This window comes from Leuciscus leuciscus, assembly GCF_965113295.1.
Source record: "Leuciscus leuciscus genome assembly, chromosome: 22".
Taxonomy (NCBI): Eukaryota; Metazoa; Chordata; class Actinopteri; order Cypriniformes; family Leuciscidae; genus Leuciscus; species Leuciscus leuciscus.
In genome coordinates this window covers 9,179,732-9,198,911 of record NC_138746.1, presented here as the reverse complement: position 1 = coordinate 9,198,911, position 19,180 = coordinate 9,179,732, and the positions used below count along the sequence as shown (strand labels likewise).

The 19,180-nt window shown below is 37.5% G+C and overlaps 1 protein-coding gene across 5 annotated transcripts in view; it reads left to right on the top strand.

Annotated features, from left to right (window-relative positions):
- slc4a11 (solute carrier family 4 member 11) overlaps positions 1 to 19,180 on the top strand; it is an 82,164-nt gene that overhangs the window by 42,357 nt on the left and 20,627 nt on the right. For all 5 annotated transcript variants that reach the window (XM_082153621.1, XM_082153623.1, XM_082153622.1 and 2 more), the window contains exons 5-7: positions 1,951 to 2,179; positions 10,361 to 10,442; positions 18,111 to 18,234. In XM_082153621.1, the coding sequence (XP_082009747.1) occupies positions 1,951 to 2,179; positions 10,361 to 10,442; positions 18,111 to 18,234 (435 nt within the window). The remainder of the gene's footprint in view (positions 1 to 1,950; positions 2,180 to 10,360; positions 10,443 to 18,110; positions 18,235 to 19,180) is intronic.

Sequence of the window (19,180 nt, the reverse complement as noted above, 5' to 3'; positions counted from 1 at the left end):
TTGCGTAATTTTCTGAGATTGCATTTCACTGTTTTTATTCATTTTTAGAAATACTGAATTTGATTTGTGCAAGTGAAATTAGTAAATGCATGGGTAAACTTATTTATTAAGTCAATAAATTGGAAAACAAAGTATCTTTCATTACTTATTTGAAAAGAAGCACCTCAGATATTTTGTTGTAAAATTAAAAGTAATGCATTACTTAACTAATTGCTTGAAAAAAGTAACCTGATTACGTAACTCACATTACTTGTAATGCGTTACCCCCAACACTGCTCATTACATCCACATGCCAAACATATATTATTAAATGCATAGTCCCTGTCTGAAGTGACATGCACACCTGTGACTGCACATTAATTGAATTCTATTTTGATGTCTACATACAGTGGGGCCCAGGAGTCTGATTTTTTTTTCATTTAAGCATTCAAATAAGAACGTTTTAGTTTTTTTTTTTAACAGAGCTTATGAAAAAAAATCAGACTCCTGATCATACTGGATAACACGATAAAAATCATACTGGATAACACGATCATTAGGTTTTACTTCATACTACGGCATTCTGAAATTTCTATTAGTTTACTCTTTTTTAATCTATTTACACAAACTGTTAAGGCCCGTACACACCGGGACGAATTTCGCGCGCGATATTCGCCGACGTTTAACGCCTCGTGACTAAACAAAGGGCGCCAATGTGAGTGTGCACACCGACGCGAAAAACGCCACGCGTAAAAGCGTAATTTTTTTTTAAACGCCTCGGGTTCGTTTTTTTGGTTTGATGCGCCGCGTCAAAAACTATCCGACCAATGAGATTGGCGCTTTTGCTCACGTGTCTGGAGCTTCTGAAGTTACAGTAAAACACAACTTGGGGGCGCTCAAACACAAAACGGTCTTGCCGAGCACACATACGTAACAGCGAAGAAGATATACGCCAAGTAGCGTCTACACTGCCCATAGACAGACACTGCCGCGAAGAAATGACGAGGAAGATGCAAGGCAAGATGAATGTAGAGCTGCTGGTCTCGTTGGTGTCGGAATAAAGAACTATATGACAAACGCGACAGCGACTACAAAAATCTTGTTAAAAGAGAACTGTTATGGAGTGGTATTGCAGAGTATAGACTGTTATGGAGTGGTATTGCAGAGTATAGACTGTTTATGGAGTGGTATTGTATTTCTGTTTTACATTAAGCGCCATCTAATGTCAGGGAATGAATTTGCATGTTCACTCGGCTCATCGTCAGCGAAAAACGCTTGGGTGTGAACACAAAAAACGCGTTGAAAAACGCTGGCGAATAACGCGCGCCGACATTCGTCCCGGGGTGTACGGGCCTTTATGCTAACAATTTAATTTGTAATTAATAATATGGTAATAAATTAGACAAGAATCCAAAATATAAGTATTTCTCAGACTTTTTGAACCCCATTATATGTACAATATCTCATTCATACATTTAAAATACAATGCAGTTTGCCATGGCTTATTGTTTTAATCAGTGTTTCTAAGATCTTGGATAAGCTGAACCTATGAGGACATTTTTAATTAGCTTTTTTCTAGGAACATGGACATTTCTAAAATGAATAAACTGTTTCAAATTATGTTGAGCTGTAAAATAGAACAGCTGCTAGAAATTACTTTTGTGTAGAGTAATACTTTGTCACAAGCCATTGTGATGTGCAATGTGTGAGTGAATCGTTCTTTTGAGTGATTTCTTTTTTAGTGATGCAGAAAGTGATGTTTTTTAAATATACTTATGATTATTGTATATACATATATAAAATATAGATAAAAAAAATATGGTATCCAGCATTATCAAATGATTAAAAAAGTCATTGTTTAAAAAATATCAGAACCCTGTTTAATATGTGAATATAAGAAAGTTGTGTATACATGTTTTCTTTGTAGACATTTTTAGTATTGCTTGCATGTTCCTCTATGTGTTCTCTCAGTATGTGAAGCTGATGAACTTCGAGGAGGAAGTGCGAGCTCACAGGGATCTGGATGGGTTTCTGGAGAGGGCTAGTATTCTGCTGCACGAGGACGAGGCCTCTCTAGATGATGTGTTAAAGACAATGCTCCGCCACGTCTCACAGGACCCTCACACTGCTGAGCCCGGCTGCAACTTCGAGGAGATCATGAGCTCCCTCTTCACAGACGCTGGGTCACAGGAAGTCAATGGTGAGTGTGTTTGTTTCTATTTGTGTGGTATTTCATGAAAAGCTTATGAAAGGTTGCTCAGTACCTCAGAGAGTTGATTTGACTGACACCTCAAAGAATATAAGCACAACAGTTTGACGTTAGTCAATGTTATTTTAATTTAAATTGCTTTATAAATCATAATACAGATTTTACATAAAAAAGGGTCTGAAGAATGAGTAACAGAGGGAACTGTGCAGAGACAGAAGGAAAAAGAAGTTTCAGCAATAATTAAGTCCATTTCCATCCCTGCTGACCCAATAGCTTTGAAACTCACTCTAGGATGTGTCAGAGAGATGACTTGCCCTGAATGACCCCATAAAGGGAAGTCAAGTGATAATAACACTCTTCTGTCCAGTCATTCACACATTAGACTCACTGGAATGGTCAAGCCTTCCCAGATGGAGTTGAATAAATAGAGACGAATCACAAAAGTTAAGCTGAGGGTTGAAAGAGCTTTGAGGCAGGAGCGGCTGGAAGAAAAATACAATATCTATGAAATATAAATAAGTACAAATTAATGTATAATTCAATATTTAGTACATAAGATAATTTAAATGATTGAATAGTTAAAGGTAGGGTAAGTAATTTCGGAGGGGCTAGCAATAGCAAATTAGCTTTGAAAGCATTAGATCTTCAGAGTGCCTCCGTCAAAATACATGAACACACACAGCAGAGTCTGCAAAGCGTCACAAGATTTGTTAAATTACCTCATGTCTCAAAGCACATAACATTGCAATAATAATGAACGTAAACTACTTACAGAGCTCTTACTTGTACGACCTGACTGCTGCAGTTTATTTTGTTGTTGATAGTGTTGACATAGAAATGCATAAATCTGAGTCTGAGGATGTGAACAGCTCCGGGTAGAACATCACGGGTTGCCATCTCGTTATTACGGTTACAACATGACGTGAACGCAGCATAAGCTCGTCGTTTTGGTTCAGGAGGAACTGTAAAAGGCGGCTGCTATTTGTTTGCAGCGCTCGGTGACTGTCTACAACTCTGCATAGCCTTACAGAACGCGCTGATGATGTGATGTCTGCGCGAGCAGGGTGCACAAAGGTATGGAAATACATATGTTGACAGACAGGTAGAACATCGTATCATTGCATTTGGAAGAACATTCTTTTGGTCCTGAGACTTACACAGAAAATATATGTGGCAAGCAGGAAGGGGCCGAGAGCCGTGGGAACGGAGCGAGGCCGGTGGCGCGAGTGCTAATGAGACAGTGCTCTGCCCTCCGGGGGGGGGGGTTAAGGGCAGACGAGGAAAGAGAAAAAGAGACGGAAGGATAAGGAGAGACAGAGACGAGAAAGGGGAGAGAGGGAAAAAAATCTTGGTCGGGTTTCCATAACACGCTGCCATCGGTCCTCCACCACCTGTGTGAACTCCTTCGCGATACCTGGCAGTGGCACTAGATATCCCTCGCTGGATGGAGCTCTAACTCCTCCGATGCCCAGTGGACGGCAATGGCTCCTCCGTGTTCGGGTAGCCGGCGACGAGTCCCCTGTTCTTTACTCCTCCCCCATCATCGCGGACAGCAGCAGGCTCTGGCCTCAGCCAAACGACAGTGACTCCTCCGCTCCATCTCAGACGGCAGCCTCCCCTCCACAACCCAGGCGGCCCGCAACAAGCTAGTCCATTCCCCTGGCAAATCACTCAAGCCCACCGTCTCGAGCATCCATGGCGTTAGAGTCTGCTCAGCACGATGGCACCACAGATTTCCCATGGCGGCGAGGACAGCATGCGTAAAAGTCACCAATGCTCTGCTGATTTCATAGCTGAGACTGTGCGACGGGAGCTTCATGGAATAGGTTTCCATGGCCAAGCAGCTGCATGTAAGCCTCACATCACCAAGTACAGTGCCAAGCGTCGGGTGAAGTGGTGTAAAGCACTCCACCACTGGACTCTGGAGAAGCGGAAATGTGACAAATCAAGCTTCTCTTTTTGGCAGTCTGATGGGTGAGTCTGGGTTTGGCAGATGCCAGGAGAACGTTAACTGCCTGACTGCATTGTGCCAACTGTAAAGTTTAGTGGAGGAGGGATAATGGTATGGGGCTTTTTCAGGATTGAGCTAGGCCCTATACTTCCAGTGAAGGGAAATCTTAATGCATCAGCATACCAAGACATTTTGGACAATGATATGCTTCCAACCAAAGTCCCGTTCAAGGAAAATCTGTTCACATGGCGGCCATATTTGCAATGCCACTGGGCAGATATTTCAGGGATCCAAGTCCAAGTCCTATCTACTTGAATGAGGGAATCCTGAAATCTCAAAAACTTCTGGCCAAACTCACATTTAAATAACATATTTCAAATCAGCAACTGAATCTGTTGCTAAACTGTCCCATAAATGTTGTTTCTTATGCTCAAATAGTGTTCAAAAGCTTATCTTATAGGTTGGATGAGCCAAAACGCATGTACAGTCCTCTTGTCTCAGAACTTTGACTGTTTTAGAGCAACTGGAGCTTCTAACGGCAGCTGTGGGGATGCGATAACTTTACCAACTGGCAATTGGCTCATTTGTTTATATGTGGGACTTATTTCGCCATATTGCGCTTTGCGCTTTCTCTGATTCATAAGTAATATGAGTGCACTGTCTTTTTGTTAAAGTAGTTGTGGGAAGAGTTTGGGGAATACCTTTTTCTAGTCCAGCATGACTGTGCCTCAGTGCACAAAGTAAGGTCCATAAAGACATGGTTGGATGAGTTTGGTGTTGAAGAACTTGACTGGCCCACACATAGCCCTGACCTCAACCCCATCAAACACATTTGAAATGAACTGGAATGGAGATGGCGAGCCAGGCCTTCTTGTCCAACATCAGTGCCTGCTTTACTGGATGAATGGGCAAAAATTCCCACAGAAACACTCCAAAATCTTGTGGAAAGCCTTCACAGAAGAGTGGAAGCTGTTATAACTGCAAAGGGAGGGATCAACTCTTTATTAATGTCTATGTATTTAGATTGCAATGTCATTAACAGTCCCTGTTGGTGTACAGTCCCATGTTTAGTTATCCTAATTTTGTCTATATAGTGTATTTTAAATAATGCAGGTGACTATACAATGAGAGTGTTTTTGGCAAGATGAAAGCTCATCTCTTGATTTATACACGTTTAAAACCCCTGTATTTACAGCGAGTACATTTTCTTTGTCATCTCTTATGAGAGATGAGGGTAAATGAAACCTTTCGCTTAGAACACAGGTTGCCTTATTATATGATATAATTGAACATCTTTGTTTATCACCCCTGATAATTCTCACCACTAGACAATCCGTTATTTTCTATCCTGATGATTAGACGTGTACTTGTTGCTCACAGATTCATCTGATACTTGTCTGAGTTTTTCTAAAGGATTTCTTAAAATAAAATTCACTCTAATAAATGAAATAGTCTTGACAACACAACGTATATAATCACAAAGCAGCATGCAAATCTATCGGGCTGCATGGATGTGTCATTTCCCTCTGAGATTTTCACAAGTTGACAGCATGCTTTTTTTGGATTGTATTGATCGTTTGCGGCTCACAAGTAATCTCTGTGTTCTTATCATCATTGCCAAATTCACACTGAATACACACAGAATATAACTCGTTATCCTATTGCACCAATTAAGCCCAGCCCTGGACTTTACTGTACCGCCACTTTGATCCGGACTAACATCGCGCCTAATTTGTGCCCGGACACTGCCGGATTGTGTGAATGGTGAGATGTAAATTATGGTTAGTTGATTTTTTTTCTTCTTTTTTTTTTAAGTCTAAGGATGATGCATTCTCTCTTGTCCCTCTGTTGCTAGGATACATAGCTCACATGTGAGCGAGAATCATATTAATGATATGAGCCTGGGAACATGCAAATGAACTGATGTGTGATTGGATTATGAAATGTGAATGTCATGAATATGATAATGTATGATCATTTGGATGAGAATCCATGAATGGGATCTAATTGTGAGTGCATTGATTGTATGTGAACGCGTCAGGCATTTAACACAAACACACGTACACTCGCACATGCAACCTAAAGTCTTATCAGTCTGAAGATCAAATTAGAATGAAATGGGAACAAAGACCTCATTCAGCTAAGATGCAAGCACAATGAAAGATGGAGAAAAATCATATTTCATCTGAGTAAAGAGTAAAGAGACCTGAGCATCTGCCTGACAACCCAGCCCCAATTAGTGAGAGAGGGAGGTTCGGTGTGTCTGTGTGGGTGGTGGGTTATCTGAATTTGTGTCTGAGAGACATTTCACTCTTTCTGCTTGCTTTTAGGGTTCATAACATGTGTTTCTGTGCTCAGCCTAACTTTAACTCTTTCCTTTCCAAGCTGAACTCCGTTTCTGTGTGTGTTTGTGTGTGCGTGTGTGGGTCTGTTTTGTTTCTGATTCTCTCGCACAGACAGGTCGCAGAATTTCATTTTCTATGACGACGGTAAGAATGATATGATCAGATGTGGGATATTACACACAATTCATGTGTGTTTTTCCCTGAGTGCTGGTGTTTCCACTGGATGTGATTGACATGTACCATTAGTCCAACAGACACACGAGTCTCTGTTTTCTTATTCAGATCCATCAATTTACTGCATTTTCCAGTTGATGCAGTGACACAATCCAATTCGAAATCAGTATCTACACATTTGAAATGACAAGATTTGGTGTTGTTTTAAAAGAGCTGATGCTGAATACAGAGTGATTCCTTTCCCCGTGGTGGTGTGTTAGATTGGGCTGTATCATCGTCTCTCTCTCATTCCTGCCTCATTGCCGTTCGGCTGATTGGCTGTGCATGGATTCCACTGTTGTGATTGAAAAAGTCCACTGTCATTCTGATGTCTTTTTCTGCATAATATTTATGCGGCACACACACACACAAGGAGTGAAAATACTTTTTAATTTCTTGAGGAAAAGTCTTTAGAGTGTATGAATAAAAGCATCTCATTTCATCCTGATGTCCAGGCCTCAGGCAGTTATCAGAAGGGGTGAGGTAGGGTTGGCCTAGATGATTGCCTGAATGTTAATACGTGTATTTCAGGAGAGGACGATATAGCTGAACAGTTTATTTGTTAAATCGGTTAATATTCAGTATACATCTCAGTACTATATTTGTTCGGAAAGGCTAAAAATACAGCAATAAATAATTAAATAACCACAACTTATTTTCCATAGTGTTACTCACTAAATTGACCAAAGTAATGATAAACATCTAATTTATAATGCATTATGACAGTTTATATATATATATATCAGTGGCGGCTGCTGGTATTTCAAAGAGGGGAAGCTCATTTTCGGCCTACATCATAAACATTTTCCATTTATTTATACGTAAATTCTGCCCGACGTTCCTTTAAAAAAAAAAATGCTCTGTGACCCTGTCGTACCAACTAGGCGTCTTTTCCAGTGACTTGACCAGTGTCCTCTCAATGGCCAGCAGAGTTAGGTATAATTGTATAAATGTAATAATATAATAAAGGTATAAATAATAATACAATAAAGTATAATAATACTACTAATAACAATATTTTTTGTAATTATTTTACTAATAATTTTTTAATTATTACTAATAACAATATAAAAATGATAATAAGTAATAATATAATAAAGGTGTGAAATGTATTATGAAAATTGGCTAGCAATTTCGACAAGCAAATTCCAAGAAATAGGTTGCAGTTTGTCTTTCAACTACATTTGAAAAATCCGCGATGGGACTGAGCTCGAATAGCTTCAGAATCAGCGACTTTTTATTGTATAAAATCGCTGTCAATCAAAAGGAGATGCAGCCTTTCGACAGACCCTCCAATCATCACGCAGAAGCTCGGAGTCCAGGCCAGCCCACTCCTCATTCACCCCCAGAGAAGCTGAGCGTCCGTGGGCGGGACATAATCGCAGTATTTATCCAATGACCGTCTAGTATTCGAAGCACTGAAAAAAACTGTTCAGAGCAGCCCCATAGAAGTCAATGGACGCTAGGCTTCAACAGGGAAATGCACTGTGACGCTACGGGAATGTATGAGAAGGAAATCGAATCAGCCGACCTGCTATATGTAACTGATTCTGAACGAACTCGTCTTTGAAATGAACGTTTTCTAGCGCATTTTTAGTCAATAAAATGTTAGCATAATAGTACATATTTTGACCATCAATTTTTTGACATTATAGGGGAAGTCGAGCTTCCCTTGCAGTCTTAAAGAAATACCCACTGATATATATATATATATATATATATATGAAGAGTTCAGATGCAAAAGCCTCTAAGTGCCATCTGAAATTTTCTTCTAGAATGATCATTTTTATCAAGCTCATATACTTAAGTTCAGTAATTTCACTTAAATGACAATTAATAGGTCATTTTCATTGCCATTTAAGTGAAATTACTGAACTTAAATATACAAGCTTGATAAAAATGATCATTCTAGAAGAAAATTTCAGATGGCACTTAGAGGCTTTTGCATCTGAACTCTTCATATATATATATATATTTAACCATAACATTATAAATATAATAATACTAAATGTCATCATTAAGATTATAATATAATAGCTTCTAAAGCATTTTAAAGTGAGTAAAATGCCACACAAGGAAGTCTGTTAATACTTTTGTGACAAATTGTTGACAGTTATTTTAGTATCATTGAGTTACTATTATAGTTTGTTTTACTATTTTGAATTATTTTTTATTTTTGTATTTTCTGTTTTTAAATATAAATGTAAAGTTTAAGTAATTTTGTGTATTTTTGTTATTTTTGTTAGTGTATTTTTTTAAATGACTATTTTTTTTATTCATTTTTATTTCATTTTTAGTGTCAGTGTTTAAGACAAGTTATACATCAAGTTAAACCAAATGAAAATGATAAATGGCGCTTTTGCAACTACCTTAAATTAAAAAGGTTTTTTTTTCAGTAAACATTTATTTTTCTTTCATAAACAAGTGACAAAAATTAATATTTTTATGGTTTTAGTTTTAGTTACCTATAATTACCCTGATTGTTGAGTTTACTTTAAACTGTCCGTTTGAACTGATTCTCTAGAGGTTTGCATCAGAGACAGTATTCAAATATCTTATCACTCTCATACCAACTCTCATCTCAAGTTGTGACACAACGAGCAAGTGCTGTCTTAGGAATGTAATGGCAACATTTTTTGAAACATCACAAAAATGTTCTGTTTTTGTATAAATAAATGAAATATTGTAAATGTTTAATATGTCATAAGTCAGTGTATGCATTTATGGCCTTGCACAACGTGCATCGTTGGACTTTTTTTTTTTGTTTGTTTTTTCTTCACGAACACACCAAGTACACAATTATCTGAGCTGTTTGTCCCCATGCCAATTCAACAGTCTTCATATTGCCCTGTATTGCTCCATTGATACGTTTCCCTATCTTTTCCTCTCCTTCTCATTCTTTCTCTCTTCCTGTCTTTCTCGATGGTGCTGAGTGTGTTGTCATGGTGATACCCATCTGTCCACGGTGTGAGTGTGTGATGTCTTATTGATGAGACAGTGTGACTGTGTGCCAGAGACATCCATCCTGCCTGCTAAACAGCACACACACACACACACACACACATAGACACATACACTCACATACACATATTGTTTTTGCTAGTCATGCTGAACAACTCACATCTGTCACCTCTGCTGGACAGAGGGCATATACTCACAAACACACATACATGCTTTCACACTGCTTGTTGTTAATATGCTGGACAGCTCACACATACAAGAGAGAGGGCGCATACATAGACACACAGACACACAGATTGATTAATTTGAATTAAACATTTGGTGGTGTTCTTGGAAAGGTCTTCATTGTCACTCACGCTGGCTGTAGTGATGTGTATTGTCCTCTGGTGAGCTTCTGCTTATGCTCTACCTTGATATGCATTAGCCTTTTAATGGAAATAATTATTACCAGTCTCTCCATCAATTCATATCCTCTTGCTTGTTTGTTTTTGTTTGTGTGTCACCATATACAGTGAAAGTCAGTTGACTTAATCTTGGTGTCAAACTTGTGAGCAGTCTCACTACTGTTCTTCATGCTCCATTCACACTTGATGTGCAGTACTTCTGAAGTGGCATCCAGATTGTAGTTAACTTGAAATGATTGTTTAGTTTCATGTTTTCTTCTAGTTTTCATGACTGACCCCTTGCCTTCTCTCCTCACAGTGCATCTATTGTCAGAGACGCTGCAGTGTGTGACGGCCACAGCCACAGGGATCCAGTACCAGCAGTCCTGGCTTTGCATCCTGTGAGTTACCTGGATCTGTCTTACCTGTAACTCTGAGCCTGGAGAGTTTCTAGAGCTGGGGTGTCTGAAGAAATGCCACAAGATAGGAACAATTATTTTTCCTAGGGCTGCCAATTTAACATTATGTTTTTAATTAAAGTATAAACACTACTGTTCTAAAGAATGAGGTTAGTAAGATTTTTTTTTTAAAGAAATCAATCATTTGATTCAGCAAGGATGCATTAAATTTATCAAAGGTGCCAGTAAATATATTTACAATGTTACAAAAGAAAATAAATGTTGTTCTTTTAAACTTTCTATTCATCAAGGATTACTGGGGGAAAAAAGTATCGCAGTTTCCACAAACACATTAAATGGCACAACTGTTTTCAACATTGATAATAAAAAGAATGATTCTTGAGCAGCAAATCAATATTAGAATGATTTCTGAAGGATCATGTGGCACTGAAGACTGGAAAATGATCCATCACAGGAATAAATGACATTTTCTAAATTATTAAAATAGAAAACAGTTTAAATTGTAATAATATTTCACAATACTACTGTTTTTACTTGCAATTTTCAAATAATTGCAGCCTTGGTAAACAAGAGACTTAAAAAAAAAAAAAAAGAGGTAGAGTATATCAATATTTAACAATACTTTAGCTTATGTATGATTTTAGACAAATACTTTTGTGGTAAAAAAAATCTAGAATGCTATATTTTAAACCAGAGAACAAATGTAAACACAAAGTCTCTTAACTAAGAACTGTGTGCGCAGTTCAGTAACGATGAAATTGGCCTCTATTCAGTGTATGAGGAATAAAATAAAATGAAGATCATGCCAGAGGCTCATGCTCAGCTTGTAACGGTTCTGCGATAGCTGGATTTTTGCAGCCCATCCACACCCCAAGTGAGTGATGCAAAAAACAGCTTCGTTTATTATAATGAGAGCCTTCACAGGAGGACAGATCTTAGTGCTCAAACCGTTGTGTTAAACTGTACAGTGGACCCACTGCTGCCAATGTTGACAGTGATTATAATGGGAACATTCTATTTTGTCACATCGCACAACCAGCAATGTAGATGGGGCGTCATTCCACACTGTTCATATTTGAGTTGGTTTGAGTATCTTTATGTGAGTGCAGATCACTGAAGAAGAATCAGAGACATGAGGAAATACTTACTCCCTAAATATATACATATGTATTAGGGCTGTCAAAGTTAACGCGTTAATAATGCGTTAACGCAAAATCATATTAACGGCACAAATTTTTTTAACGCGCGATTAACGCAGCGCGTATTTTCTGTTTGACCCGTGGCCCAACCTCTAGTTGGAGAAATGGAGATACACAGTGTTGCCAACTTAGCGACATTACAGACCCCTTTAGCGATTTTTTCCCTTCAACAAAGCGCCCAAACCTTATTTAGTTTCTGAGAATCTACCGGTACCGCCGGTACTGCTCTATCAGCACGCGCGCGCACCTCTCGCTCTCTCTCGCTCGCTCGCTCTCTCTCTCTCTCTCTGCGTCTCGCGCGGAGGTGTAGCGCTTTAATTCAGTTAAGCACAGAAATTATGTTGCTTCACTAATTTTACAATTATAGCCGAAATCAGAGCACAGATATTGTCTTTATCTTATGTGAATTTGATTTCACCAGACGACGGCTCGATTATCAGAATTGTTGTGCAGATTAACTTAACATCTTGGAGGGGAGAGCTGGTTATGTCTTAATGGGTCGCGTTTCAGTCACCATTTCAAATTCATTCCGTTGTTTGACAACAGAAACAGTAAAATATACCAATGAAAACAGTTTTATTGAGAATTTAGCTTCATCAAAATGGCCACAGAGAGAGACAAACTACAATGTAATAATAAATAATAAATGTACATTTAGCATTTTCAGAAGAGCTGCCCTGTTATGCAAAATCTAAACATGTTTGTGTTAGTAAATTGCTCAGTGCAAAGAAAGAGAAGTAATGGTAACCTGGCATTTTTTTTGTTCTTTCTACATGTGTCTAATAGACATGAACAAGTTCTTTGAAAAACATCTATGACCTTTGAAACATGTCTCGTCCTTATGCTCTATATTGACTATGGTTTCAATAATAAACATACATTTGCATAAAGCATCTATATTTATCCATGCCCACGTTGATTAGAGTATTACAAACAGTGGCGGATTTTGCAAATCGGGGGCCCAAGGCGAAGGTAGGCTATGGGCCCCTCCACATCCAATCTTTAAAAGAGAACGAAAATATATGTAGGCCTACCGACTGAAGGGTGGATAGGCAGGTAAAGCTAATCTACGGGGAAGTAAAGGTTAGAGAGGAGAAAAAAAACATCCCCTTTAAACCCTGCATAGGCTACACTTCTTTACTCCTAAACAGAAACATGTTACAATGTTTACATGGTACAATTTCTGGTAAGCTATGTTTTCTTTTCTTTTTTTTTCTTTCTTTTTTTTTTTTTTTGCTTGACAAATTTCACCATTTCGATTCAATTCTTGTGATTTGATTCAATATTGACTCATTTGGATAAATATTAGGTAAAGTTTCACAAGATATGCATTACTTTTTCTCAAGAAAAATAGCCCTATCAGATGGTATAATTTAAGGTTAAAATAAGTAATATAGTACACATATTTAGCCAAATACTCTCTATAGCTCTTTTTTTTCTAGCCAATTAAATGGCTTTCCTGAGGTAAATGTTATGTGACGATTGTTCTCCAGCTGTTTTACCTCTTTCCGCGGTTAAAAAACACTTATTGATCGATATTATGAATGAGGAATATACATTTCGGTAAGTTATACTGTATCTTTACTGTATCGCTATAGGAATGTCACATTAAAACGACAAAACGGTATTTATTGTTTGAATTTCGTAATAGAATTGACAATCTGAGAGAGCTGAGATTTTTTTCAATATCATGATTCATAAGTAACGTTAAACTGCTCAGTTTTGTCTGTCGATCTCCGTGTCCTCTGCACGATTTTTCTGTGCGTTGGACGCGGGGTTGGACGTTGTTGTTCCTGATCTGTATCTAACAGAAGCCGTAAAAAAGTTTGTCATCTTTGGCAGCGTTCCCAAATACTTATCAGCGTCTTTTCACTTATTTCTTTTATTTGAGCCGCTTGGGTAACTTCGAAACTTTACATTTTCGCGTTTAGACTCGTCTTGCTCTGTTTGTGTATTTCCCAGTCCTCCTGTTACTGCGTGTTGTTTATCTTTTGCGCCGCGCACCTTTACGGACTTTTTGCTTTCCTCCCGCTTCCTCCTTTTTTCAGCACCACTTGGGTAGCTAGCTTCGCATCATTTTTACTCTGTCACTCACTTCTTTTTCTCCGTCAGTTTTTTGGCACAGCCTTGTCACTTTCGCAGATGCGCAGTAAGTGAGATAATGGAATAGTCCAATGTAGTGAGGCGGGGGGCCCCCTCCTGCGACACTAATGATTTGATAACATTTTTCGCAAATGGTGTTTTAGAAATATATAATTATTATATATTTTTTTAATTAAGCATTTAATAGGGCATTTTGGGGGCCCCAAGGTAGCTCGGGGCCCAAGGCAATTGCCGACCTTTGCCTAATGGTAAAGTCCGCCCCTGATTACAAACTTGAAAAGTATTAATTTAAGGTACATTTAGAACAAATAAAAAAATGTGCGATTAAATGCGATTAATCGTGAGTTAACTCATGACAATCATGCGATTAATCGCGATTAAAAATTTTAATCGATTGACAGCCCTAATATGTATACATATATACTGAGATGCGTATATATATATATATATATATATATATATATATACAGTATATAGTAGAATAACTTTTTTAAGAGTGTAATAGTGGTAGATCCTCTTTGCATCAAGTATAAATAACAACAAATAGAATATTGTTTATTAAAGTGAAATTAGTGATAGATGCTATTCACACACAGTGTAAATACTAGAGGTAACATGCTATTTGTGCTAAAGTTAAAAGACCTTGAGAGCCACCTACTAGTATCTAGGGGTGCAACGGATCAAAAAACTCACGGTTCGGATCGTTTCTCGGATCAGAGTCACGGATCGGATCATTTTTCGGATCAGCAAAAAAAAAAAAAAAGACAATACAAATAAACATAAGCCTTTTATGTTATAAGTTATTTATACTTATAAGTTTTGTCTTTTTGTTTATTAACACTTTTAAATTATTAAATTAAAATATATAAAATCAACAGCAACGGGATGTCGTAACGTGGCTCAAGCACTTTCAGCATGTGTTTAAAGCCCTCGTTTTGCACAACCGAATATGGCCTCATGTCTGCACCTATAAACACACTGATAGCGTTTGTGATGGCTTTAGCCCGGTCTGATTGTGAAACGTTGAGCAGCCTTCGTTTTCACTCATGTCAGTGAAACACCGGGGTGATGTCGCTTCAAATGCGTGGCCATAGGGATGTCCCGATACCACTTTTTCACTTCCGATGCCGCAGCTTTGGCTAGTTGCCGATACCGATATCAATCCGATATTTTTATTTTATTCTTGAATATAGTCCACAACAACAGTTGATAATGAAAGACTGCCACCCTTTATTCAAAAGGCCTTGAGATATGTTTGGTAATTGTACCTGAATGAATTTAAAATTAATTTGCTATATTTCAGATCAATATATTTGTTTCCTTAAAATTTTATTAACTTTAACTTTATTCTCATCTGAATTATAAATAATTTATTTCTGTAGGCCTATAAAATAATACTACCATTAAAAACACATTTGATTTTCTATTAGTATTAGTGTTCGATTAGTGCTCTGTTTTAGGACAAGAAATGAAAACCAATGCAATATGATGAATGTCCAAAAGATGAGATCATTTTTGCTTTTAAACAGTGTGTGTGTGATTTTGGTTGGGTGTCAGTTGTAGGTTACAGTTTGACAAGAGTTTAAAGTTTGACAAAAGCACGATTTTGTGTTTTACACAAATATAATTAGGCTAAACACTTTTTGCAGTTTTAATGATGTCCTGTACAAAATGACGGAGTATGTTTTTATGTTTCCACTGTTCGATCGCGCCCGTGCCTCTCTCTCTCTCTCTCTCTCTCTCTCTCTCTGACACACACACACACACACACACAATCCAGCATTGCAATCTTGACAACGCAGCCTGTTCATTTTGCTGCGTTCACACCAAACGCGAATAGAGCGTCAATTTTGCGTCTAGTTCTATGCTTGAACAGTTTGAATCCATTCGCGCGTCCAAAGCGAATAAAGACGCGCCGCGCATAATGATAAAGCGAGCATTTGAAGCGAAATAGACGCGTGTCCAGAGCTAAGGCGGGGCTACAGATTCCTAGTTTCCACAGTGCCTACACACCGTCACGGTTTTATCCACTAACCTCTTTTCCTTAATAATCATTATATTTGACAGGGAAGCCAAAATGCTCCCATACAGGGGATTTAAATGAAGCGGGGCGTTCAAGCTCCTCCGTTCCTCCGCTCGCTATGACCACGGTGTGTGTGGACTGAACATGCGCACAACTTTTTTTTTCTAATAAATCAATCCGCGGATCACGTGTGTGCCGAACCGAAGATATTGATCCGAACGGATCACGGATCAATGATGATCCGTTGCACCACTACTAGTATCGCTAAAATAGTTTAAACTTTCTTGGTTGTAACACAGACACGCAAAGGATGAGAATGCGTTGCACACACACACAAAGTTCTTGACATGATCTTTTTCCGGATTTGGATGACCATGAAATCCTGTCTCTTTTGTCTCATACCATCCCAGACATTTACATGTTTCTTTGTTGCAAGGATGTTTTTTGTTATGTTTATGACATTTTTTTCTTCTCTTGTAATTTGACAAGATGATGACTTAAGGATTCCCATGTGTCAAAATCTGCTACCTGCTATTGAGTCATTAATCTAAACAAAATGATCCCCAACAAACCCTATCTAACAGACATCTGCAGGTCATGATTAGATTCTGATGAGTCATCTGCTTTGTTTCAGAGTTCTCAAGATCCGCCAACACTTTTTCTTTCTCAACACTTTTGCTTAATAGCTGCCAGAACTTTTATCAACAGCCTCCAAACTGTAGCAGTGTCAGGCAGCAGCCAACATCAGTGCGCAAACTAACGAGTGTTATTTTCTCTAAACCACTCCCTGTCAAACTTAACCAGCTGCTTTATTTGCTAGTATAGATAGTGCTGCGCCACATTTAAATTAAGTCATTTTCTTTTCTTTATATGCAAATAAGCTGTTTTATTGAATGCTACTACTGTTACAACCTACTTAAAGCAAGTGGCAAACTTAATTTTATATAAAACAGATACTTATGCAGATTTTTTTGTAATAATGGCAGCAGTGATTCATTCAATTATGACAAAATTAAGGAGAACAGCATTTTAACCGGGCTCATATCCAAAAACATGGTGTAGTGAAGTGCACTTTGTGCATTTTAAAGAACATAATCAGATGACCCGTAAAAAGCACTTTGCACATTGTAGAAATATTTGTCTTTCTCTACTTGTACTGGTTTTTGCATTGTACTATTTTGTTCTACTCTATAATCTGGTATTGGAGAGTGGCTAATATTGTCCATTCCTAGATGATTATTTACATATTTACTCGGTTTAGGATAGATAGATGGATGGATGGATACATAGATTTATATTGTAATTAATTATTGACTGTTAATTATGATGAGCTGTCCGGGGGAGGGGTCAAGTCAAGTCTCACCCTCAAGCACTTCAATTATTGATAGCAAGCTAAATATGTTTACTTTTAACACTCTAATTTATTATATTAGCTTTATTAATTCACATGAGATCATAAACCATTGAAAAAAAAGTAATGAAAAAAAAGTAATTAAAGACTCTCTCTAGGGTCAGAACAAAGACTCAGAAAAAGTTCATCCATTTGCAATGGCCCACACTAGCCTAGTGAGCAGAAGATTTGTTTTTCTTTGAATTATGTGCGGACAATTTATGGGCAAGAAAGGGAAACAAGTGGCAATGTTGGATGACCCACAGCAGCTCTATGGCCTCAAGGTTACCAAAGTCCTTACAGAATGGCACAACAGCTTTTGCATGTTTTAGATGAGACTATCCCATTTTTCTTTTCTGAATTCTCTTTTGTCCTCAGTACATTGCCTGAGTTTTATGGCCACAAGCAGGTGTTATGAGTATTAGCTGGACCAATGAGACTGATTCAATGCCCCTGTTGCCAGGGTCTGAGTATAGGGCAGATTATTAATGTGTATTTTAAGTAAATTACATGTGTAACAGTGTACTGTTACATTTTGTTCCTTAGGCCAGCTTTTATGGTAATATTTGACTTGACTTATTTATGCATTGAGTGGTTTTATCTTTTCCCTTTTAATATAGTTGATTGTGTTGATATTAATCTCATAATAGGTGGCAGCAAGCCTGAAAAAAAAGGTGTACACTTTTTAACTTTATAAGCCTGAAAGAGAATAGGAAGGGCCTTTTTCCCAGCCGGCCCACAACCAAACATTACTTTTACACCCCTGTTCAAGGGCTTTCTGTAATCCCATTAGACCTCAACCAATGGATTTGTTAATGTGTTTGCTGTACTCCTGTTACATATTGAATTAATCTGATGCTGTGCCAGGTACATTAAAGCACTATGTAAATTGTAAAGAGGATTAATGATGATTTATGAACTCTGATTTGTGACAGCTGCAATGTGAAGAACCTGCAGAGGCGGCACGTGTGTATCTCACGCCTAGACCGTCCACAGAACTGGGGGGAAAACTGTGCAGAGGTCCGCTATGTTATCCTCATTCTGGCACCTTCAAAGATGGTAATATAATCACACATAAATGCACACACACATACTGAAGACAGTTTATTTGCCCATTATTGACATTCTTCTTCTTTTTTTTTTTAAAGAAATAGCTTTGATTTCAATTTTTCTATTTCAAATTTTTTTTTGTCTTTGCAAATCTGAGGTTTTTCAAACTAGGACCCAGGGAACCCCTAGCAGCCCCCTAGGGGTCAAATTTAATTTTTACTAAATGTATTTTACAACTTTAATTTATTTATTAAATAATTTTTGGTTACAGTTCATTTTAAAGTGTCCTTGTTACGGTGGAATTATAAATTAAAGTATTGAGTAATATTTATAAACAACATGTATTTACAATAGGGTTATAGTTAGGGCTTGGTTTTGGGTTATTTGCATGAGATTATTCATAATTTACTGTTGGTACTATAGTAAGTGCATGTTACGTGTAACAAGGACACTAAAATAAAAATGTTTTATTTTTTAACACATTTACTAAAATTGATATGATCAATATTTCATTTTGCTTTGTAAGAACAGGTCATGAGATTATTCACAGTTTCTTTTGAATAATCATGAGATTATTCTACTGACTTATTCTACTGATAATAATCAGAATAATTTTGTCAAAACAATCTTCATTTCTAAGTGTTAATTTCTCCATTATGATGTACATGTGTTATGTTCACAAATGCTGTATTTGTATTTTGTCTTTAATATGAAAAAATAAAAGAAGATACATTGTCAACTTAATCCAAAGTAAATATTTTTCCTGATAATATTTTAATTGTAAGAAAAACATTTTTTTTTTTTAAACATGTTTTTATAATATCACATTTGTTTTTGTTTTTCCAACACATTAAAAGATATAGTTTGTCTTCATATTTCAGGAAAGGTATCATATTTTTGGGGTCCTTGGCATCAAAAAGCAAGAGCAATTTGCTCTGTTTAAACTGATTGCTAT